The 25997-nt window shown below is 37.5% G+C and overlaps 1 protein-coding gene and 1 pseudogene across 1 annotated transcript; one reads left to right on the top strand and one right to left on the bottom strand.

Annotated features, from left to right (window-relative positions):
- The first annotated feature begins 234 nt into the window (after positions 1-234).
- LOC135226699 (uncharacterized) lies at positions 235-7734 on the top strand. Its single transcript, XM_064266408.1, has 4 exons — positions 235-287; positions 1148-1690; positions 7185-7290; positions 7403-7734. The coding sequence occupies exons 2-4, from the start codon at positions 1148-1150 to the stop codon at positions 7732-7734; spliced, it is 981 nt and encodes a 326-aa protein (XP_064122478.1). The 5' UTR covers positions 235-287.
- Positions 7735-10374: 2640 nt separating this feature from the next.
- LOC135226698 (uncharacterized) lies at positions 10375-11106 on the bottom strand (annotated as a pseudogene).
- Between the last annotated feature and the right edge of the window lie 14891 nt (positions 11107-25997).

Below are 25997 nucleotides of genomic sequence, written 5' to 3'. Positions count from 1 at the left end.
TCCATCGAACTTTTCTTTGGACCCTCGGTAAGAGAGGACAACGATCTTACCCTCGCTATCAGGGTTCTGGTTTTACCCAGCATTTTTTTCTAGCCTTAGTTATTTCCCCTTTCTCCCAATCAACACTCCCAAATTATGTTTCGACACATGTGCTTCCGCCCCCTTGCTTTTCCAGAGGTCTAACTGTTAGGCCCCGCTGGAGTATATAAGAAGCCTCGTGTGTGCCCCGAAAGCATCAGTTTACCCTGTGGCGTCGTGACCTTTGGGAATTAAGAGAGCTCCTCAGAGTAAGTCTAATGGATACATTTTCTTTAAGAAGTAAAATGTTATTATTAGCCTATTATTATTTTTTTTTTTTCTGATCCATCACAGTCCTCCAATCCGACTGGGTGGTATTTATAGTGTGGGGTTCCGGGTTGCATCCTGTCTCCTTAGGAGTCCATAACTTTTCTTACTGTGTGCGCCGTTTCTAGGATCACATTCTTCTGCATGAGTCCTGGAGCTACTTCATTCTCTATTATTATTATTATTATTATTATTATTATTATTATTATTATTATTATTATTATTATTATTGCTGATGCTGTGACTATTGTCATTAAAAACTGGTGAGCATATAATACTCCGAGGAGATAAAAATAAAAATGTGAACATATTTTTGAAAGAATATATATAAATAACTATTTAGATGTAAATGATATCAGTACAGAGGGGAAAGAAACTATTTAAATGCATCTCAAACAGAGTTACAATACTTCTATTAGCAGTAGTGGTAGTGGTAGATAATGATTGATAGTAATTATTAAATATAAGAATATTTTTGGGGGTTAGTGACAGCTGATGGCCTAGATTGTAGGAATATATTCATAGCTGTAGTAATACTCATGACTGCTATAATGAATTCTATTCTTGCTTATCACTAACAGTTCTTGGTTGACAGTAGTGAAATTCATTAACCATAAATGATGGAAATCAAATACTATATTCTTGAGTTCAGTAATTGTAGTAATAGTTCACAAATGATAGAAATTGAACACATTCTTACAAGCAGCAGTGACATAATTATCAGTGATCAAGTATATTCTTCGTACTAGCGGTAGAAGTAGCTCATGACTGAGACTAAAGAAATATGTCTGTTCGTTTCCAGATGCATTCCAGCAAACTGTTCCTCTTCTCCGTCGCCTTGGCGTGGATCGCCAGCGTCGACGCCACCTTCGCCATCGCCGGGGCATCCACAGGCCTCATCCTGGGCGGTCTGGCTGCCCTGAAGGGCGCCGCGCTCCTCGGCTACGCAATCGGCAAGAAGAAGAAGTACGCCGCCAAGGCCAAGCCGTTCATCTTCAAGCGCTCCGTGGGGGAGGTTCTCGTCAACGACCAGGAAGAGACGGAGCTCTTTTCGGCCGTCGAGAAATTAGACCCAGCTGGTTGCATCCCGAAGTTGCTCTGCCACCTGCAGTTCAAGGAGGAGGCCCTCAGGACTCCCGAAGAGAACGTTCTGGTACAGATGTTCTCGAACAGGCCCGATGACCAGGGGTCCTACGGCTCGGCCTTCGCCTACGCCGCTGAGGTCGGCCAAAAGGGCGCTGACTCCACCGTCTGCGAGGAGCACTTCAACACCTGCCCTTACTCCAAGGATAACGTGAGCGAGATGCTTCAGGAGTCCTGGGGCTGCGCCCTTAGGCCTACCCTGGTGGGACGCTAAGAAGAACGTAGGCATTCTGAGATTTGGACTGATGCACTTGGATTGAGAGATGAAATGGCCTGTTATCATTTATTGTATTCTTTTCTTTTAACATAGTTACTTTTGGTCATCAATTCTTATAGTCTTAATTTCACTGACTGTACTAATATAAACTGTATATTATTTAACTGTTTTTTTATTCTTAAATTATCCTTACTGCAAGTACAAAACTCAGTAAAATATCACAAATGCAGCCTAATTTGAAATACTTTTCAGTTAGCCCGCATATACTATATATATATACATAAAACCTTCAAGAACTTTATAGAATAATGTAGGTATATCAGCTAAAGAAAAATACCATGCGGTGGAATTAATACTGCTTGTTATGCATCGACATAGATGGTGCCTTTTGCAATAAAACTAAGTATAATACCAAATCCTATTATTGTCCTGAACCTACACAAGGAAAATTTTGGCAATGCTAATCTATATCTCTACCTGCCTACCTACCTATATATTAATCTGTCTAGTTCTTTCTCTTTACATTATCACCTAATCTATCTCTCTACCTATCTAACTACCTACCTATATATCAATCTGCCTATCTGTCTAGTTCTTTCTCTATACACAATCCCTGTACCTCATTTCATATTCTCTTTCTTCCATCTTACTTTCCACCCTCTCCTGACAATTGTTTCATAGTGCAACTGCTTTGAGGTTTTCCTCCTGTTACACCTTTCAAACCTTTTACCCCCAATTTCCGTTTCAGCGCTGAATGACCTCATAGGTGCACCAGTGCTTGGCCTTTGGCCTAAGTTCTATATTCAATTCATCTACTGTTTCTATAAACACGTAAAATAGAGAATCCTCAAACCATATCTCTATATCTTTGTGTATCACTGCACATCAGAATTAGAACCATAATCATCGCTCTAGTGATGGCTTTACTTATTATTATCATTACTGTTATTTGAAAGGTTGCACGTTGATGATTAGCAAAAACTTATTTTCATGAATTTTGAGCTATAATTCGTCCTGAATCTTGAGAGGACATATTCAAAAAAGGAAAGACGTTAACGCAATATTATATTTTTAAACTCATTTTCCGTTCTCGCTTCTAAAAGAGTTGCAGTATATATATATATATATATATATATATATATATATATATATATATATATATATATACATATATATATATATATATATATATATATATATATATATATATATATATATATATATATATATATATATATATGGGCTTATGGGCTTAAATATCACAGTATAGATGCGCTTTCTCTTGTTCATTGAGGCATCGTCGTGGTAAAAAAAAAAAAAAACAGTAGAAAGCGCTTGGCACTGGCCTTCTGCCTGTCATTTTCCTTATGGTATTCCCTTATATATATATATATATATATATATATATATATATATATATATATTTATGTATATATATATCTATATATATATATATATATATATATATATATATATATATACTGTATATACACAACTATTATAGAAAATCAAATATCGTACCTAAAATGTCTACTGATGTCCATGTCTTATTAAGATCTATAGTGATGTTTAGAGGAAGGGGCCACATTAGTAGCATATGGATGCGTGAAGTAAATATTCTTTTTTATATCATAAATCAAAACTTCCTCAGATGATAAAAAATAGTGGTCGAGCTATAGAACAGTTAGGGATATCATCATAAAAAACGCAAAATAATACTTATAGAATGAAATAGATAAGACCTAGAGTTGAAATATATTGAATGAATTAATCTAAAGTAGTTTATATATATACGTCTGGTAACAAAGAATTACGCTGAATTAAGAAAGTAAACAGATTTATATGGAATTATATGTTGACCTAGAATTCAAATATAATGAATGAATTAATCTAAAGTTGTTAGAGATATATACATCTGGTAACAAAGAATTACGCTGAATTAAGAAAGTAAATAGAATTATATGGAATTATATGTTACACTGAAAAAAAAACTCTTGACATAAGACAAAGGAAATAATTGGCCGCATTGCATCCTAACTTTCATTTCCCCTGCTACCAGTCTTTGGACCTTCCTGGCTAACTGTTTTCCAAAACCATTCGACTCCCACCCTTATCCTCTCGCCTTGGCAAGGTAATGGTTTCAAAGACTGGTAAAAGGGGAAACGGAAGCGTTAAAATGCTATATAAACAGATATTTCCTTCTGCAAATGACGAATTTCGTCAATGTACAGGGTGTCCATAAAGTCCCAGTACCATTCTGAGCAATAAATACTTGTAATAGTACTGGGACTTTATGGACACCCTGTATCATAAAATGTTACTTAATATCTTAGTTTTATGGAATTTCTTTGTGACTGGAATTTTTCACGTAATTCCATTGGGTCATTTTAGTCGTTATGCTTCACACCTATTTATTTCATCTCATAGATTTATGAGTAAGTGTTTTTCCCTCTTCTGTATCCTCCTCATTTTATTTATTCTTTTCCTTTTAATATTGCAAAGCCCTTAACAAAACCTGAAAATCTTCTCAATACTGTATCTGGTGTTCTGTGCGAGTCATAGTTCCTCACTGGAACTACCGATTTGGTAGCCCGAGGAATTTATTTCTGGTGATTAGAGATTCATTTCTCGATATAATGTGGTTCGGATCCAACAATAAGCTGTAGGTCCCGTTGCTAAGTAGCCAGTTGGTTCCTAATAGCGTGAAATATATCTAATCCTTCTGGCCAGCCATAGGAGAGCTGTCTGGTTAAACTAGGTATACTTAACTGTTTGTGTTAGTCATATTCTTCACACATCGCTAGACAGAATTACTACACCGGTTTCAGTCAGATGTATCAAATTCGATTGTGAATTGCAGTGATATGCGTAAGTTTGTTTGTATGGTGATTTTACGTTGCACGGAACCAGTGGTTATTCAGCAACGGGACCAACGGCTTTACGTGACTTCCGAACCACGTCGAGAGTGAACTTCTATCACCAGAAATACACATCTCTCACTTCTCAATGGAATGCTAGAGAATCGAACTCGCGGCCACCGAGGTGGCATGCCAACACCATACCAACCACGCCACTGTGGCGATAACTTTAAGAACATAAAAAAAGATCAGTATTTATATGTAATCTTCAATTCGTGTGCTACTGTGCCAAACAGATCCTCAAATATTATTGAAAGATACTTGTAATTATTCATTTATCCCCGCTATTGAGTAACTTTCTGTGATTTGTGAATTTTATGCGTCATTATATATATATATATATATATATATATATATATATATGTATATATATATATATATATATATATATATATATATATATATACGTAATTATTCATTATGCACATTTATACATTGGAGAGCAAATTGTCTTATTCTTCAGGGATTATTGCATCATTCGCTGAAGTTAAAGGGGACAATACGAGTAAATTTAAGTGGATTTAGAAATTTAAATAGTTAAGGTAAGTGTGTTAACTTTTATATATATATATATATATATATATATATATATATATATATATATATATATATATATATATATATGTGTGTGTGTGTGTGTGTGTGTGTGTGTGTGTGTGTATCACATCACCGTGGCATTTTGTGAAAAGAACTTTAAGCTGCAAGTGTTTGATATCCAGTTCGCTCTACTTGGGGAATATCACTGATGGAGATTTATAACTAATATATATATATATATATATATATATATATATATATATATATATAATATATATATATATAGATATATTTAATAATACACTATAAATCTGTCTTTATCTCCAAATAATTGCTAATAACTTCATGCCAAGTATGCTCTGACCAAGACCATGCTACGTCTCCAATGGCGACTGCTAAAACCGCTACATCTGCTTCATCCCACTATTCCATCTTTTACTTCCAGTTATTTCCGCCTGTCCTCACTTTTACCTCTCCAGGTTTCTCTGACCTATTTTCAACTGCTAGAATGAATAGTAGGTCATTCGCTCTGGACACCTTTCCCTTTCGTACTCGAATGTTCCCTCCTCAGCCAATAGGATGACAGCATTCGAAGATCTCTAGACCTAACTTGTCGTATATATAAGGATGCACAGCGTGTTTTTGCAGGCAGTTTTACCCAGCGGGTGTTCGCGCTTGTAGGTGTTTCCGGACGACGTTTGCAAAGTAAGTTGGATGCTGTTGTTCTCGAAGACGATGTCTAGACTGATGAGGCTGGTCCAAGGCGGTTATTCTAAACTACAGATAAAAATATTAATTTCTAAGAAGTTGGACAGTCTAGCAGGAGGAGACCAAAAAGGGCCATGATGAATTGGACAACATACAGGATGGCCATAAAGTCCCAGTACCATCACAAGTATTTATTTCTTTTAATGATACTGGGACTTTATGGACTTTTCGTATAAATGGGATTCATTTTCATCGTCGTATGACGGAAAAAGTTCAATTGTTCGTGAAGACCAATAACCTTTTTAATTTCTACTTCAAGCGCTGAAATCATTACAAATCCCGGATAAAATTTCATGATTGTAAAATTGAAAGAATTTTAAATCCTACTGATTAAATAGAATTTTAGGTCATTTTAAACAAATGAATACATTTATCACTAAACTATTGTCTGACAAAATGTAACGGGAAATTATTTTTTTGTAACGGGCTCATTGATTCAAAGTCTGTTTTATTTTACTAGTAAAATATAGCCGTAAGTAAATATTTTTAGTTGATATGCTATCAACGTAACGCTAACCAAATTTGCATTTAATTTCTCACGCTTTCTTCGGTTTATTTGGTCTGGAAGTACTAAGTTAATAGACGCTTGAAAAATTCTCTTGCAAAACGGAGTCTATATCGCCTTCTGTCGATTTTTAGCAGGTTAATATATTTTTTTGGAATATGATTTCCAAATCGATTGAAATTACTCTTTTGCGTTCTAATGAAAATCTCCGCTGCGAATGTCTAAATACTCTATACGTACCAAATGTTAGATTAAATTGATTGGTTATGTCTAAGGTTAAATGTCTGTCTCATTGATAAAATAATGGACTCACGCAAGAATGATTAAGACAAATTAAGCACAAAAAGCCAATGAAGTCACTTAAGAGTACTAAGTCATTTTACTACAATAGTAATATTAGACTAGAAGCCAAAATTGGAACATCAACAAATCGTCTATATATATATATGACGTCATCTTCCATCCAAGTTCCTCGTTGGATGAGTGGTTTTCGCTCCCGGCTACCAATCCGGTGGTCCGAAGTTTGATTCTCGGCTCGGCTAACGCGGAATCAGACAAATGTATTTCTGGTGATAGAAATTCGTTTCTCAGTATAATGTGGTTCGGATCCCACTGTAGGTCCCGTTGCTAGGTGACCAATGGGTTCCTAGTCACGTGAAAATATCTAATCCTTCGGGCCAGCCCTAGGAGAGCTGTTAATCAGCTCAGTGGTCTGATAAAACTAAGATAGACTTAATCCTGTCAATTCCAGATGCATCACAACAAACTGACTCTAGCCGCTATGACCCTCCTGTGGGCAGCCACAGCTAACGCCACCATCATCATCACGGGCGTGACCACCGGCCTCGTCCTGGGAGGTCTAGCCGCGCTGAAGGGCGCCGCCCTCCTGGGTTACGCCGTGGGGAAGAAGAAAGGTCACTTCGGCACCACTTCTTCAAACGCTCTGTCGGGGGGAAATCGGCGCCGAAGCCGAGGCTGAGGAACACCTCCTGTCGACCGTCGGGAAGCTAGACCCAAGCGGCTGCGTCCTGAAGTTGCTCTGCCACCTGCAGTTCAAAGAGGAGTCCTCGAGGACTCCCGAAGAGGAGGTCCTCGTCCAGATGTTCGGCAACGGGACGGAAGCCCTCAGTTCACACAGTGCTGCCTTCGTCTTCGCCTCTGAGATTGGGAGCAGGAACAGAGACCCAGCTGTCTGCGAGAGGTACTTCAGTCAGTGCCCCTTCAGAGGCGAGGAAGTCAGTGGCCTCCTGCAGGAGTCCTGGGCCTGTGGTGGATTGCGAGACCTCCCGAAGGAACGCTGATGAGGCTGGAATACCATCTTTTGAAATAGGCAGTTTTTGTCTCATTTTGCTGAACTGTAAATTTATTTTCTTGTATTTAACAATTTCGGGTATTATTGTTTAACTTTATTTATAAGTACAGTACAAAGACGACATCTTTTCAAAAGATATCTTATAACTAACAAAAGTTAAAGGAATGTCAGAAGTAGATTAGCAGAGAAGCTTGGTTGTTTAATAAAGCAATTATTTGAGAACTCTGATTTTAATTTTGTCTTAAGCTAATTATTTCTAACAGAATAAACCCTCTCTCTCTCTCTCTCTCTCTCTCTCTCTCTCTCTCTCTATATATATATATATATATATATATATATATATATCATATATATATATATATATATATATATGTATATATATATATATATATATATATATATATATATATATATATATATATATAGTATATCCATATATATATATATATATATATCTCTATATATACAAGGTTCATTCTAAGCAATATATAATCAAGTATTAAATTACCCATTATCTACCTTTTATACCGAAATACTATGAAGTTGATAAATAGGATGAAAACCTCCTTTAGAATATTTCTAATAATCAACTAAACCACACAAAAAAAAAAAAAAACAATAAGAAAATGAAAAAACGATTTTTCATCTTGGATTATCCTGCGAATGTCCTTCGTATATCCTTCGTACTGCTGTAGGGTCCACAAACAAGCGCGACCAATGCAAAAATGAGATTGCACGCCCTGTCTTCTCTATTATGGCTGCTACCCAACACAGTCGACTGACCGCCAGTTATATAAATCACTGCTAAGTTGACAGAGGAACTGAGGGGTTTACTTGAATTTTTCTAGTTCCATCCCCACGGGCTGCTCTATGAACAAGAGCCCGTGCTGGCATGAAGCCTGCTCAATCAGATACAACAACAGCTACAGTTCCAGCTTCACCACTTGAACCATTTCTCGTCTAATTTCAATTATGTTCATCGCTTTTTCTTTTGCTTTTAAAAAAGATTTTTTTAAATAATATGACTAAGGTCATGATAATTCAGTCAACATTGGCAGGAGCTGAATAAATGTAGCTTTTTGTTCATTTTCCGTGAGATTAAAAAGTCAAGTCACACATCCCCCGACGCCCATTAGTTTAGGGTTAAGTTGGATATAGGTGAGCCCATTATTGTCGCCACATGAGTTTGGGCGTGGTAAAAACATTGAGATTATTTTCAAGAAGTTTCTATGGTTAGTTTTTGAGATATGGCGTCCCGTTTTTTTTTTTTTTTTTTTTTTTTTTTTTTTTTTTTTTTTTTTTTTTTTTTTTTTTTTTTCAGGGAAGGTTCGGAACTCGGTAACAGTTAGGGAATATGCATCCGGGACATCGCACCACGGCCACCTATAGTTGGCCGTGCTCGTACGGGCATGAGCGTGAGCACCAAGTGTTAACAGTACAAGCGCAACAACGATTCAAACGCAGTCAGTTAGAGATATGCTGTTTTATAAATCTATCAGTTCATTAAAATATCGATTTTATTTAATAAACGGCATTCTTTACGCCAATGGGTAGATTATTCATTTATTTTGGCGCAAAATTTCATAGTACTATCTGGAAAAGGCAGATGAAACGAATCTTTTATTCAATAGATTATTTATTTCACAGTTAATGGAAATGCCTATTCATCTGTAAGGCTCTTTTGATGACCCAGTGATTTGTAGGGATTTTTTAGTCCTGTATTCCGATTTTTGGTGATATGCTTTGCAATTTCGTGGTGTTTTTTGGCTATTAAGGAGAATTTTGTTGATACTGTGATATACTAGTTCCAATTACTTTCAAGAATAACACTCTTTCTTTATTTTTATATTATCATAAAAATTGACAGTGTTACCCAGGTAATAGCAAAGAAAAACACCATTTGTTTATTCCTCTGTTTAATGATAAAATCATTCACATCTTTCATTATTATTCTTCGTTACCACAACAATCATAACGATGAAAAATAATAATGATAAAAACATTACAAAGAACGTAACATCTAATTAGAAACATGACAAAGACAAACGTTTAGTCCTGAACGAGAAACATGACTAAAACATCATCCTCAAGACTCAGAACTACTATAGTCTGGTTAATGCCCAAATTCCCTGGTGAACTACAGTACCTATTCTTAAGACTATTTTCTATATATGTAAGTATTGACTTATCTTTTATATGTATTTATTTGTGTATGTATGCTAAGAGACATTTTCCCTGAGAATGTGTATGTACGATACGGACATGTTCTTGTAATTGTTTTCGTATGTATACAACAGTATATAAATACGCGTATATTTTCATACGTTGTATGAATATACATATAGTGATATATTATATTACACATTATCCAGTAATATATATGTATATGTGTGTGTGTGTGTTTCATTAACAGCTAACTTACAGTAAGCATTCATCAGTCTAGCCTTTTGGTGCTGTTACGTTTTCTTTAAAAAAATGTACCCCTAGAACTTCATAACGTATAAAAAAAGGAAATGAATTAAAGCATCTAATCCTAGCTTATAAAACGGCAGAGAGAGAAGAGAGAGAGAGAGAGATAAGAGAGAGAGAGAGAGAGAATAGACGAGAGAGAGAGAGAGAAAGGAGAAATTTAAGATCGGATACCCTTTTTCACAAGACCGCCCAGCGTCGCTTGGGGACCGGCGGTAGTTGGCACTCCTTGCTCAGTGACTTGGCCAGCTCCTTGTTGCCTTTCGTCTTCCGCAATTACACCATCGTCTCCTTGGAAGACGTTGAGCCCGCAGCCCCACGCCATTGCAGAAGCCCGCTGAGCTGTCCCTCGCTCAGAGGACAGTTCGGAAAGTACTTCTTGCAGGCCAAGGGGTCTTGTGTCTTCACCCCGATGTCGGTGGCGAAGACGAACGCGGCGCTTTGAGACGTGGGTTTTCCGGTGCCGTTGGAGAACAGGTTGACCAAGATGGCTTCCTCCAGCGAGCGCGTGGCCTCCTTCTTGACGTGCGCCTGACACAGGAGCTTCAGGACGCAGCCGTTCGGGTCTAGCTGCCCCACGGTGGACAAGAGGAGGTCTTCGCCGTATTCTTCGAAGGAAGTGTCGTCCGCTGACCGACCCTTTCGGTATCTCCTGTACCCGTAGCCGTAGCCATGGCCGTAGCCGTAGCCGCCGTGAGGTGCTCCGTAATACTGGGGTGTCTGATAGTGATGGCCGAATTTCTTATGCTTATGGACGGCTAGACCGACAAGGGCGGCGCCCTTCAAGGCTGCTAGGCCTCCCAGGGCCAGCGCTGCTCCGAGCAAAAACGGCCTCTGAGGCGCTGATCCATGTCACTAGGACTAGGGCCGAGAGAAGGGATGAACAGCGCATCTGAAATGAAAACAATATAATAATAATAATAATAATAATAATAATGATAATAATAATAATAATAATAATAATAATAATATCTGTGACAACGGTAGTGAAAGTGGTAATAATAGAAGTAATGGTACTAACAAAATTCAAATCCGCTCTCAATACTCCTCGTAATAAAAATATATTTTGTGAATTTTTTAGGGGGGGCCGGTTGTTTTAAACATCCATTGTATTTTGTATACATTATGACTATAACCAGTAATTTGGTAGTAAATTAGCTTTCATCTCTCTCTCTCTCTCTCCTCTCTCTCTCTCGTCTCCTCTCTCTCTCTCTCTCTCTCTCTCTCTCTCAATAATTTCATGTTTCTGTAAGCCTTGAGTCAGCAATTAATTTTGTTGATTAACAAATGCTATGGTCAAAGAAATGGATTATATATTCATTTCTTTCATCCAACCATTATTATTATATATCTTCTTTGTAGTTAGCTACTTCAGACATTATTACATTTTATTTTTGTTTTTCTTCTTTTTTTTTTACAATATAGAAAATATTTGTTTCTCATTTTTGGAAATGAATCTTTCGAGCACCTGATTTTTTTTTTTTTTTTTTTTTGCTTAGATATGAGTTACTTTCAACTATGACCCATCAAAGCTCTGATGACTATTTTCAAATTATTATTTGGTTGTCCGCAACGTCAATAGAGGACTCTGGTTGTCTGCTTGTTGATTTCCATATATCCATTCGTTATTCACTTTCTTTTTCTAGTTACTCTCTTTCCACGAGGGTGGTAACTTATGATTTGCTTAGCTTGCTCAGTGAAACACATGGAAGGTTAAAAAACACACAGATTATCCACAGATGTAGAGAGTAATGTCTCTAAACAAGTGTGGCGAATCTGTCATAGTATAACCGGAAAAAACTCGTTGCTTATCAAGTCAGTAGGCATGGGGGCTATAGTAGATTCACATCAATCGCGCATGTGATGTCTAGGCCACTCCCTTACGACGCTCCTGATTGGCTGTTGATAAGCCAATCACAGGGCTGGAAACTCTCTGTCTCTCGAGAGAGTTCACATAGGCAGGATCTATGTTCCACCTCTCCTGAGGGATACTTTTGACAGACGTATCCCTAAGGAGAGGTGAAACATACATCCTATAAATGTGAACTCTCGAGAGAGACTGAAAGTGATTGGCTTATCATCAGCCAATCAGGAGCGTCGTAAGGGAGTGGCCTAGACATCAGATGCACGGTTGATGTGAATCTACCATAGCTAGGGCCGTCATGGGTGGGGGTAACTGGCACACCCCTTAAATTCTAGCGAAGAATAACACTAAAAAAAAGTTCTTCAAAAAGAAGTTTCACTAATAAACTGCAAACTATTTTTATAGTACATCCAGCAAACAGCAAAACCACAGAAAACAGTTCTGTAATTAAACAACCAATCATAAAATAATAACGATCAATTATGAAAATGAGTTTATAATAAAATCTGAGTGAAGATCTATTTTTATATCGAATTCAGGCGACAACCATTAAAAGCTAAACGGTCATTTGATAGACTGGGCTGATTACTTTAGATTAAGAGGGCCTTATGCCAACATGCGCCTTGTCTAAAGACGGCCCACAAGCGGTAGAAGGGCTGATGAGTCAAGGTGTAGACCTCTGGGCTCTGTTAATACAACAAAGACGCATGTTGAAGGTACACCATCGATAATATTCGACCTTAGGCTTAGGATAAATGACTGAATCATCCCATCAGATCAGCACTCAAAGTCTCATTCTCCTATATAGCCATTTGTAATTCTTAAAATCATTTATGAATAAGGTGCAGAAATTTTTGGTGAAACTAGCATTCGCTCTATTTTGAGATTTAGTTTCTAGCATTGCTATTCGAAGACGGTGGATTAAACAGTCAAATGAATAAAACGGTTTTGAGTCGAGTTGAGTCACATGTAGTACTATTGATCACTACTCTCAAACTTCACCGGTGTAACTCCACGCCATCTTACTACTTCACTGAGAATGTTGCAAACGTACGTAGTACTACACTTCAGTGCAACCAGCCACTAATGAGCAAACTTCACTTCGCTGAACCGTTAAACACCCTTTGAGCATCTTCAGTCTCACCTTGGAGTAAGTGGAGATAGAATAAAATGCCGACCCCTAATTCGCCTCGGCGAAGGTCACTTGGATATGTGCCGCCTGGCGTAGAATCTTCTTCCTTTATAACCGTGAGGGAAGGCGGGACACCCGCGTCGTAATAAGCAACCCTTATATGGGCGGTCGTTCCTAGCCCTTCCTAGACTCGCCCGGGGGGTGGGGGGGATAGGCAATCAGGAGGGGATGAAGGTGTCCCTCCGGAAGGAGAGAAGGAAAGGATAATACTAGGAAAGTGGAAAGATGAGGGAAATGTAGACGATTTTCTGATCAAAACAGACAGTGTGGTTGTATGGGAGTATGATAGATTCAAGAAAGCACACAGGAATTGCCATATTCTAAGACTTCCAAAATCCTAGTAGGAAACTGCGCGGATTGTTGCTAACTTGGGGAATCGCTAATAAAAACTCCCATATGCAAGAATTCCATTCTTGAATGGAACACAAAACAGCACTCGATGACTAATTATATTTACTTAAATTCATCTGGATCATGACGACAACGGCGATTATTATAATTCTTGTAAAAGAAACGCGTCGAATAATTATGTCATGATAGGATGGGAACACAGAAGTAATCATCTAAAGGTACCTTTACAGTTCTGATCAGATTGCAAACTAACTTAATTTTTAGCAGCAAATTCGTTTGTGCATTCAAAAAGGCACCAGCACCGACAATATGTCCAATTGATTTCCACGTGACCAGTAGGCCTATAATGAAACAGAACACTGCAACCAGTATGCCTATAATGAAGCAGAATTCTGGCAATATTCAGAACGCCGTGTACGACAGGTTATCTTTCCTGAATTGGTTGTATATTTGCTTGCATGTATGAATGTGCATTTGTTAACCTGTAATCATTATTTTTTGTTACTTGATTTTCTCAATTTCGTCTTTTGAATAAATATGTCTCCTTTGCCGTGGAGACTTGCTTTAGAAGTTTAGTGATCTGTTTGGCTTGCACAGTTATATATATATATATATATATATATATATATATATATATATATATATATGTGTGTGTGTGTGTGTGTGTGTGTGTGTGTGTGTGTGTAATATATAACCTTATACGCCAGTAAGTGTTTTGGATGAACACATGCAGCGCTTAATAATGTGCATATATGGGGGAAGATGATTATCACAGTAATGCACTAGATACAGGTACCAGCAGAACTTACACGTGCGTGTGTGTCTACGTTTTGCGCGCGCGAGAGAGAGAGAGTGGGTGGGGCGGTGGGAGCATTACCCCTAAGGCTAGGAATGTAACATACTAGAAAGTTCATTGAATCAATTTAAAAACTTCATATTATGCAATGATGCATTTGTTTGGAAATGCTGATTCTGATTCATATAATCATAAAAAATAAATATCCGTTATATATTTTTCCTATCTTGTTTTATAAAGAATGATGGAACAATTAAAACGCCATTTATTCCCCAAGAATTAGTCGCACCACTGATAGTATGATCAATTTTCATAAGGAGAATTGGAAATCAACCAGGAAGTCAAGACGCAATCTACTGATGTTCCTCCCAAGAATAGATTAGTGGCTCCCTGGATGTCCACGCTGCATTACGTATGCTAGTCGCACTATGGGAACTCACCCTAACCAGGTAACTCCAAGGTCAAGTGTGTTGCAAAAGGAAAGGATACAGCGACTCTATATGGTAAGTATTGGGGGTACCCATAGAGCCAGGTGGGGCACGAGCTACCTTTGTTAAGAAGCAAATATTGGAGGAAAGTTTAAATGAGAACAGTTCATAGATGTTCCGTAAGTTCGTAACGGCTCAGATGCTCAGAAAAGCTTCAGGTCACCGAAAAAAATTATCTGGGTGAATTTGCGCTCAAGTGCTATCTATATCCTTTCTCTATTTCAACAGCTTTCAATTCATCTCTCTCTCTCTCTCTCTCTCTCTCGTCTCTCTCTCTCTCTCTCTCTCTCTCTCTATAAGCTGCCATTCCAACGCAACAGTCATCGTAGGAAAGAAAATGGAAATCGTATTGTAAAAGCGAGTACGAAATTTAAATTTATGGAAATTCAGAATCTCTAATGAATGAGTTTCGGCAACAAATCACGTTACCCTTTTATTCTTCTTCCTATATTCTTCATGGAAATGGTCCTATTTTTGAAGAATAATATGCACTCTTCCCTTGTGTTCCCACAGCCTCACGATAGTCTGTTATCGTATATGCTGTCGTAATTTCCTGTTGTCATGAAAATTGTAAACACAAGAGAAGTCAGGTTGTTTTTCTCATCACGATTTATCTTATCAAGTTTCTTCAAAGTTTACCTTGCCAGAATTATATTAAGCAGTGTACAAATTAACAATTTCTGAATATGTAAAGCATTATTATTATTATCATTATTATTAATTATTATTATTATTATTATATTGCTACATTTGTTGTTGTTATGTAAGGACTGAAAAAGAGTATTAGTAAACCCCCTACCGGGTTTCCCCTTACAATTCATCACATGACTCAATGACAAATTATCTCCACAGGACATACGTCTAATTACCCGGGATTTCCGTCATGTGGATCCTATTTTCCTAATGTATAAGGACCTTCCCTCTACTGGATCCTTACACAACGAGTCTGGCATAATATCTTTGTCTCTTTGTCAAAACTTTCCTTGTGTTGGGCACTTGTTTGTTGTACGAATGACGCGTAATGCGTCAGCTAACGAAACCGGGTCCGGGTGTCATTTAGTAGACAGAGTAAGCCCTTTGTAGTTAGACGTTACCTGGATGCTTGATATACGACTACCATACTGTAAATTGTGTGTGACACTTTGTTTGATTCTTATTTGTGAGAAAAGGTAGGTTTTTTTTAGATAGACGTAGTCTGGGTGATTATAGGCCTAGAATACTCGATAATGTACATGAAACTTATTTTTGAGGCACAGAGGCTCTTTGTAGCTAGACGGTTTGTGTGCTTGAAGTAGGCCTAGTTCATAGTCTAATTTTTATTTGGAACTTGGTTTGAATGTGTTTATGAGTCAGATAAAGTTCTTTGTAGATTGACACAGTCTGCATGGGTGCTTGAAATTGGGCCTAGAATACTCTAAATTATACTTACAAATTTTGTTATGTGTGGGTCAAGGGAGGCTCCTTGTGGTAAGACAATCTGGATGCTTCATATTGGCCTAGTATACTCTAGATTATATTTGAAATTTTGTACGATTGTTACTTGTGAAAGAGCAAGCTATTAGTAATTAGACATAGCCTGGGGGCTTGTATTGGCCTACTATACTCTAAACTGTATAAGAAACTTTGTTATTTTTTGTTGTTTGTAAGGCAGAGAAAACTCCTTGTGTATGTTTGCCAAGATAGCTTACCAACATATGTACCGATGAAACTTGTTTGGCGTCTATTCGACGGTAAATCAGTCGCGACAGGAAATTTTATTGCAGTATCTTTATTTATTGCTATCTTTATTTTTTATCATTTTAATCTTTCACTATTTCATTTTCACTATTTTCATTTTACTTTTTAAATGAGCAATCTGGTTCAGGTGGTGATAAGATACGATGCTAGCAGAGTTTGTATTCAAATTAATCATTTATAAAAAAAATGCATTACGAAAGAGAACGAGAGTGCAAATGCTAACTGCAATGGGCTTGACAAAATATATATATATAGATATATATAATATATATTATATATATATATATATATATATATGTGTGTGTGTGTGTCTGTGTGTGTGTGTGTGTGTGTGTTTAGAACCCTCGCCACCCTCTATTGAGTGTAGATGCGTATGCAAGCGAAGGAAATGACTCGCACAGACACCTCAAGCCAAAGCACACTGTGCCTCTGTCGACACAAGCAATTATTCCATACATACCTGATTTTCTCTATCATAACCACCTTCAGCGTCGTAATGGTTTTTGTTGCCTATTAATCTGGCCTTATGCCATCACGGAGTAACACCAAGCAACCAAGAGGGATTATCGCGCCAAACGTGTCGCAGCCATTATTTGCCTACGAAGGCCTCGAATATTGTCGGGCATTAGCTTTGGTGCATTTTGTTTATTTAATTCATATGACAGGTAGAGGGGAATCGCGACTTGCATGTAATTAGGAACTCGTTAAATATTTTCTTGCAGCTTTGCAACGATGGGGCAGTGTGCTTTCTATCACTCATTATATATTATTTGAAGGGCGTAGACCCTCTCTTAAACACACACGTTCAAAAGAACTGGTTTTGCCATGTGTCTTTCCAATCATTCTATTATTTTTTTTCATTGGCCAAATTTCATTACACATCAGTATTGGAGAATGATTAGGACTGAAAAGACTTATTAAAGATTCAATTCGACTGGTGAAGTTATTCTTTTAGCAAATTTATAAGTATTATTATTATTATTTTTTTTTTGGTCTATCACAGTCCTCTAATTCGACTGGTGGTGTTTATAGTGTGGGATTCCTTCCGGGTTGCCCCTCCTTGCCTCCTTAGGGAGGGTCCATCACTTGCCTTACTATGTGCGCCGTTTCTAGGATCACACTCTTCTGCATGAGTCCTGGAGCTACTTCAGCCTCTAGTTTTTCCAGATTCCTTTTCAGGGATCGAGGGATCGTGCCTTGTGTTCCTATGATTATGGGCACAATTTCCACTGGCATATCCCATATCCTTCTTGTCTATTATTATTATTATTATTTATTTATTTATTTTTTTTTTTTTTTTTGGCTCTATCACAGTCCTCCAATTCGACTGGGTGGTATTTATAGTGTGGGGTTCCGGGTTGCATCCGGCCTCCTTAGAGTCCATCACTTTTCTTACTATGTGTGCCGTTTCTAGGATCACACTCTTCTGCATGAGTCCTGGAGCTACTTCAGCCTCTAGTTTTCTAGTATTCCTTTTCAGGGATCTTGGGATCGTTCCTAGTGCTCCTATGATTACGGGTACGATTTCCACTGGCATATCCCATATCCTTCTTATTTCTATTTTCAGATCTTGATACTTATCCATTTTTTTCCCTCTCTTTCTCTTTAACTCTGGTGTCCCATGGTATTGCGACATCAATGAGTGATACTTTCGTCTTGACTTTGTCAATCAACGTCACGTCTGGTCTGTTTGCACGTATCACCCTATCCGTTCTGATACCAATAGGTCCCAGAGGATCTTTGCGTGGTCGTTTTCTATCACCCCTCAGGTTGGTGCTCGTACCACTTATTACTGCAAGGTAGCTGATGTTTCTTGCACAGGCTCCAGTGGAGGGCTTTTGCCACTGAATCATGCCTCTTTTTGTACTGGTTCTGTGCAAGTGCCGGGCATTCGTTATGCTATGTGGTTTATGGTTTCATTTTTCGTAGCGCTTCCTACATATAGGAGAGATGTTATTTCCGTCTATCGTTCTTTGAACATATCTGGTTCTTAGGGCCTGATCTTGTGCCGCTGTTATCACTCCTTCAGTTTCCTTCTTTAGCTCTCCCCTCTGTAGCCATTGCCATGTGTCATCGCTGGCTAGTTCTTTAGTCTGTCTCATGTATTGTCCGTGCATTGGTTTGTTGTGAGAGTCCTCTGTTCTGTCTGTCATTCTCCTGTCTCTGTATATTTCTGGGTCTTCGCCTACTTTTATTAGTCCTTCTTCCCATGCACTCTTTAGCCACTCGTCTTCACTGGTTTTCAGATATTGCCCAAGTGTTCTGTTCTCGATGTTGACGCAGTCCTCTATACTTAGTAGTCCTCTCCCTCCTTCCTTTCGTGTTATGTATAGTCTGTCCGTATTTGCTCTTGTGTGTAGTGCTGTGTGTATTGTCATATGTTTCCTGGTTTTCTGATCTATGCTGCGGAGTTCTGTCTTTCGTCCATTCCACTATTCCTGCGCTGTATCTGATTACTGGCACTGCCCATGTGTTTTTATGGCTTTTATCATGTTTCCGGCGTTTGAGTTTTGACTTGAGTATCGCCTTGAGTCTCTGCATATATTCTTTCCTGATCGTGTCCTTCATCTCTTGGATTTATATCCCCTCCTTCCATTATTCCAGGTATTTGTATCCTGTCTCATCTATGTGTTTGATGTTGCTCCCATCTGGTAGCTTTATATTTCCCTTCAGATCTCGTTACTTTTGCCTTTTTGTATGTTGAATAAGGCATTATTATTATTATTATTATTATTATTATTATTATTATTATTATTATTATTATTATTATTATTATTGTCGGTGCTCTTCAGTTTGTTTTACTATTTTATTGCTACTGCTATTGTCTATTAAACATCATAACAATAGATTATTATTATTATTATTATTATTATTATTATTATTATTATTATTATTATTATTATTAAAAGTAATTGCTGTCTCCCACCTGCATTAATTTTGTAGAGGTTCTCATTATTTTTTCTAGTGTTATTGGTTTCCTCATTGTTGCTTGATCCATCCTTATTATTATTTTATTATTATTATTATTATTATTATTATTATTATTATTTATTATTATTATTATTTATTTATTATACAGAGACTCTTAAAAAAAACCAGTGACTAGAGAAGGGAAGGACAACACTCGCCAACAAGACAAACCAAAAAAGCTGTGGGGAAAACAGCGTCTTTACGTCGTCTATTTGCCATAAGCGGGTGAACAACACCGTTTACATAAGGCACCTTGGTGTACCTCCAGGTGCGTCCAAATTATCAACCGAATCGTGCTTCGGACGTTGCGCGGCGTTGCCACATCTCCCTGGGATTATGCGTTATATGTCCACCGCAACACTTCTTTCAATTTCCTCTATTTATATGAAGCCACAATTGAACCTTTGGTATAGAAGGATATAGACACATGGTGTTATTTTGCTTTCAGATGCTTAGTAGTAAATAACCGGTTTTAAAGTTGAATTGTTGTATATATATATATTTTTTTGCTGTTAGGAATATAATTAATGATACGTGTTACGTGTTAAGTTACTGACAAGTTGATTATACATACAAACACACACACACACACACACACACACACACACACACACACACATATATATATATATATATATATATATATATATATATATATATACATATATATATATATAAATTTAATTTATTTATTTATACTGTATATATACATACATAACATGCATGCATATATATATATAAATATATCTATACATATAGTACAAATACATAATGTGTGTTTGTGTATTACGAGAGAGAGAGAGAGAGAGAGAGAGAGAGAGCACGTACCATTGATAAAAATCCTGAACAGCACTAGCGAGAACTGTAAGGAATGTATTAGTACTATAATGCTGGTACCTGGGAAATCCAAATAGGCTCCTGCTTGGTTCCACCTGCGGCAGTGGCGGGTGACCCCTTCTGGTCTATGGAAAGGTACTACCTGAAGTCACGTGATCAAACGCACAGTGTGCCATGTGGTCAAGAATCTTAACACATGTACGAGTTTTACAATGAAATCTCAGGCACGTATGCAGAGTATCTCATGGGTTTAAACGTATCTTTATGTGTATATAAATTTATCAATAAATATTTAATTTTATTCATTTTTTATTCATATATGTTACTGATATTTCTATATATACCTACAGACCTGGTAATTTGAAGATAGACAAATGATAAATGAAATGACAAAAGAGAATGGAAAGCGAGAGAGAGAGAGAGAGAGGAGGGGGAAGGGGGAGAGAGAGAGAGAGAATTAAAAGTAAGATATTTATCCATGTGATCCCTGATAATGAATACCTTCTATCGCAGTATATAATGTCCATCGTCATTCAGTATTCATAGAATCAAAATATGGAATGATATATGGCATCATTAGCGAAAAGGGAGATATATATACTATATAATTTAAGGGTAGGGTTACTGAAAATAGAGATTTGTATGCGGTGAGAATATAAAAGAGAATTTACCACCTCAAGTCACTTTAACTAAATCCTGAGGAACCCCAATTTTCGGTGTTCATAGATGGAAGATCTGATCTCTCTCTCTCTCTCTCTCTCTCTCTCTATCCTCTCTCTCTCTCTCTCTCTCTCTCTCTCTATGATTTTTCATCATTCGATTTTTTGTACGTTCTGTGCTAAGACAGATCTCTCTCTCTCTCCCTCTACTCTCTCCTCTCTCTCTCCTCTCTCTCTCTCTCTTCTCTCTCTCTTCAGATTTTCTTAATGTGATTGTAAAATTTTTTGTTGGAGAAAATAAGAGAGATTCTCTCTCTCTCTCCTCTCGTCTCTCTCTCTCTCTCTCTCTCTATGGGTTTTCTCATTCGAATTTTGCACGTTCTTGCTAGACAGAATTTATCTCTCTCTCTCTCTCTCTCTCTCTCTCTCTCTCTCTGGTCTTCTCATTCGATTTTTTGTACGGTTCTGTGCTAAGACGGATTTGATTTCTCTCCTCTCTCTCTCTCTCCTCTCTCTCTCTCTCTCTCTCTCTCCTCTCTCTCTCTCTCTCTCTCTCTCCTTCAGTTTTTTCTGAATGAGGTGAAATATTTGATGAGAAAATAAGAGAAATTCCTTCCTCTCTCACTCTCTCACTCTCTCTCTCTCTCTCTCTCTCTCTCTCTCTCTCTCTCTCTCTCCTTCAGTTTTTTCTTAATGTGATTGTGAAATTTTTGTTGGGGAAAATACGAGAAATTCTCTCTCTCTCTCTCTCTCTCTCTCTCTCTCTCTCCTCTCTCTCTCTATGTTTCCTCATTCGAAAATTTGCACGTTCTTTACTATAAAGATTTGATCTCTCTCTCTCTCCTCTCTCGACGATGATTTTCTCATTCGATTTTTGCACGTTCTGTGCTAAAGCATATTATTATTTATTATTATTATTATTATTATTATTATTTATTGTTGTTGTTGTTGTTGTTGTTGTTGTTGTTGTTGTTTTTTCTATCATTAATGCTCTCTGGCATTGTTATTAGTATCATTAGTATTACTTTTGCTCTTGCTCCAATACTTGTTGTTGCGTGCATCAGCATCATTAGCATAAAGGTCATTGTCCTTACTTGTTTGTAGTTTTTGTTGTTGGTTCCTCCTGATTGCTTAACGTTGCTCAACAGCAGGACAAAAAACAGGAAACGTAGTAACGATGAGAATCACTTTAACGACAAAAACGTCAAACGCGATTTGCTAAAGTTCGGCCGGATGTGCTTTCCATTCTCTTCGTTTTTCGTGAAGTTTTTCTGGATTTCAATATTCATCATGAAATGATTTTTTGCTTCTCAGGAGATTTGGCTGTCAGTAATATTTTTTTAATTTGAGTTAATAAAAAATGTGTGTTTGTAATCCGCAGACACTGACATCCGCTGAGACACACACGACACACACGAACACACACACACACACACACGACACACACACACACATATATATATATATATATATATATATAAATATATATATATATAATATATATGTACATCGAGCTACAAATGCCTTTAACATCTAATTCGGTCTACCTCGGAATTAATATATTTTCATATATGTTAACATATATATGAAAATATATTAATTCCGAGGCAGAGCGAATAGATATTAAAGGACACTTGTAGCTCGATGTATGTATATGAATCAACGGGTAATGCGATAGACTCATCGATATATATGTGTGTGTATGTATGTTTATATATATGTATATATATATAATATATATATATATATATATATATATATATAGAGAGAGAGAGAGAGAGAGAGAGAGAGAGAGAGAGAGAGAGAGAGAGAGAGAAATGGGGGCCTGAGAGTGAGGTGTTACAACCTTCTCTTATAAGCGGAAAACTTGGAAAATCATATTGTTTTCAAAAATCTTATACTGTCTTCAGAGATAGTTGTTTTGCAAGAGGCAAGAGTCACACTGAACCCGAAGAACCAGAATCCTATAGAGAATGACATTGCCCCTGCGTGCAAAGACTTATTGTTTTCATTCTGGCTATTCCATTTACGTTACTTTCCGCAAGTATACGTGTGCGTACAAACTATCCTTCAATAACGGGGTGAATATATTAGTTTTCCTCGTCGAGCGTGACTAATGCTATAGCTGGTTCACTTAAAGGTAGATTCTTGGCTGAGCCCTATGCCTGCCAGACGTTTGTTTGGCGGCCACTGATTGGCTGGAAGCGTTAGCCACGCTCGACGAGAGGAAAACTATATATTCACCCCGTTATTGAAGGATATTTTGTACGCACACATATGCTTGCGGGGAAAGTAACGTAAATAGAACAGCCAGAATAAAAACAATAAGTCCTGTTATCGGTATAGAGAGAGAGAGAGAAAATCGTTAATGACTTGATGACTAGGAGATCATAGTTTACCTGTAAAATTCAAATATATACCCCGATTTTGACTATATTTGATCATGACCTCTATAGTCGCTCTACTAGCCTGTTTAAGTAGCACGGAAATAGCCGCTATTCGGGGAAAATATGAGACAATCAAATCTACAAGTTGTAACGCTGCTGAAGTAGCCTTAATATTACCTAATAAAGTATCCTGTTACTATTTATGATTATTGTTATTCTTTAAGCGGTTTTCTTTATAACATTTAATGCTGATGTTAGTAGCCATTTGTCTTTATTGCTACTATCAGAATTCGATAACCAATCTCAATGATCCTACCCGTAGAAAAGGAAGTTCTGTAGGGTTTTCCTATGATATCTCAAATTGCGTCTAGGAGTGTCCATCTTTTAGAAATATCCTTCGCTGTCTCGGCTAATCCTTTGGCAGTCTGGTCTCCTGCTGGGTAGGCATTTCAAGGTACAGTTGGTATAGTAGATTCACATCAACCGTGCATTTGATGATTAAGACAGTCCCTTACGACGCTCCTGATTGGCTGTTGATAACCCAACCACAGGGCTGAAACTCAATCTCTCTCGAGAGTTCACATGGGTAGGATCTATTTTCCAACTCTCCTGAGGGATACGTCTTTCAAAAGTGTCCTTCAGGAGAGGTGGAACATAGATTCTGCCTAGTGAACTCTCTCGAGAGACTGAGAGTTTCCAGCCCTGTGATTGGCTTATCAACAGCCAATCAGGAGTATCGTAAGGGACTGGGCCTAAACATCAATGCAAGGTTGATGTGAATCTACTATAGTCCTGATTGGTTCTGTCAGCAGTTACAACCAATTACAATCTGTTTTATCAGAGGGCAGAATATCGCAATTCCCTGATTGGTCACTCGGTGTCTCATCCGTTTTTTCCAAACCAATCACAGTTTGTCCTCGGGTAAAGAGAGGAAAATAGTGGTCAGAACTGAATTATTAGGGTACACATATTTTGGTTTATGGTTCCAAGGAAAATGAGAAAGCTGAAATGGAAGAATTTCTTATTTTGACTTTCGCCAGTTAAAGGGTAAATTAGTTCGCCAGGACATGGCGGAGTTTTTGTTCGTGTTATCTGGCTGACTTGGAAGGAAAGGAATAGGTATGAAAAATATGGAGGTTAAAAAAATGATCATTCAAGTCCTGCACTTGGTGAAATAAATGTCTTAATATCCCTTGTTTTGCTTTCGATGCAAAAGGAAATAATGACAACAGATCACCATTTTTTATACACATATAAACACACGATGTATAATATAGTGGATATAATATACAACTTCTCAAGTAAGCTTTCTACACTGAGCAAGTTATTGCATTTCGAACTTACACCTTTGGATTTGATTTGACCGTTTCATTTTCCTTCTCCATCAAGCATTTTTTAAGTAAAAATAACATCAATTTAGAATAATAATTTATTTTTTCTAAACATAAAACCAGTGGGACTAGAAGGCCATGAAGTAACTACTTTTCGTTGCTTCACAACCATCGTAGCAACATTGGTGGAGAACTTTAAATAGAATAAGTTAGATTATAAATAAATACGTTATTAAAAAAGTGAATAAATATAGATAAATTACTAAGAAGGACACGACTAAAACAACGACCAACAGTGACAAAGACGCTCAAATCATAGAGAGCGCATCCCCGGGAGATTTCTTCAACAAGTTCCTGAGCTGATCCTCACTCAAAGAACATTCTGAGAAATACCTGTCGCATACGGACACCCCACGCGTTCGATTTCCTGCGTCCGCGGATTCCGCCCTGGAAGACAGACTCACGGTACTCCTGGAAAAAACATATCCACGATCATGTTTTCTTCTTCCTGCGTTCGGATTCTTCTTTCATCTCCAGCTGACAGATCAACTTCAAGACGCAGTCGCTGGAGTCCATGAGGCCGATCGCAGAGAAGACGACGTCCGCCACGACATCTGTGGCCACAGATCGTCCTCCCCTGGGAGGTGGAATGCGCCTGCCTTCCAAATAGCCTATTAGAATTGTGCCCTGTGAAAGAAGGAAATAATTTAACTATTACCAGAAAAGAACTGTCATAATCTTTTCTTTTTTGATAGGTCATACTTTATTTTATTTTTTATTTATTTTTTAGTCTTATGGTTCCATCTGAATTTTATCTCAAAAGACACCTCGAGAGAAACTGCCAGTCACTGCTGAGGCTGCTCAAGAAACTGGAACACGTGTTGGTACAAGGCCACCTTGATTAAAAAAATACAACAGAGAGAAGAGGAGAGAGAGAGAAAGAGAGAGAGTGGATCACCGTCAAAGTATTACAACAGTATTACAATTGCCATACAAATTAACGTTTTCCATACGTACATTCTAAACAGATATTACATGGCTCATACCAAAAGAAAAAGAAAAAAAACTATACTTTTATTAAAATAAGGTCCGGTGTTTTGAAAAGACGCGATCACGGAATACTAAGACTCTTGCCTGAAAAGTGGTAGAAAAATTTAATGAAATCTCGACT

The sequence above is a fragment of the Macrobrachium nipponense genome, chromosome 15 (assembly GCF_015104395.2).
Source record: "Macrobrachium nipponense isolate FS-2020 chromosome 15, ASM1510439v2, whole genome shotgun sequence".
In the NCBI taxonomy this organism is placed as follows: Eukaryota; Metazoa; Arthropoda; class Malacostraca; order Decapoda; family Palaemonidae; genus Macrobrachium; species Macrobrachium nipponense.
The sequence above is the reverse complement of the archived record's forward strand: the minus strand, read 5'-3'. Positions and strand labels throughout refer to the sequence as shown.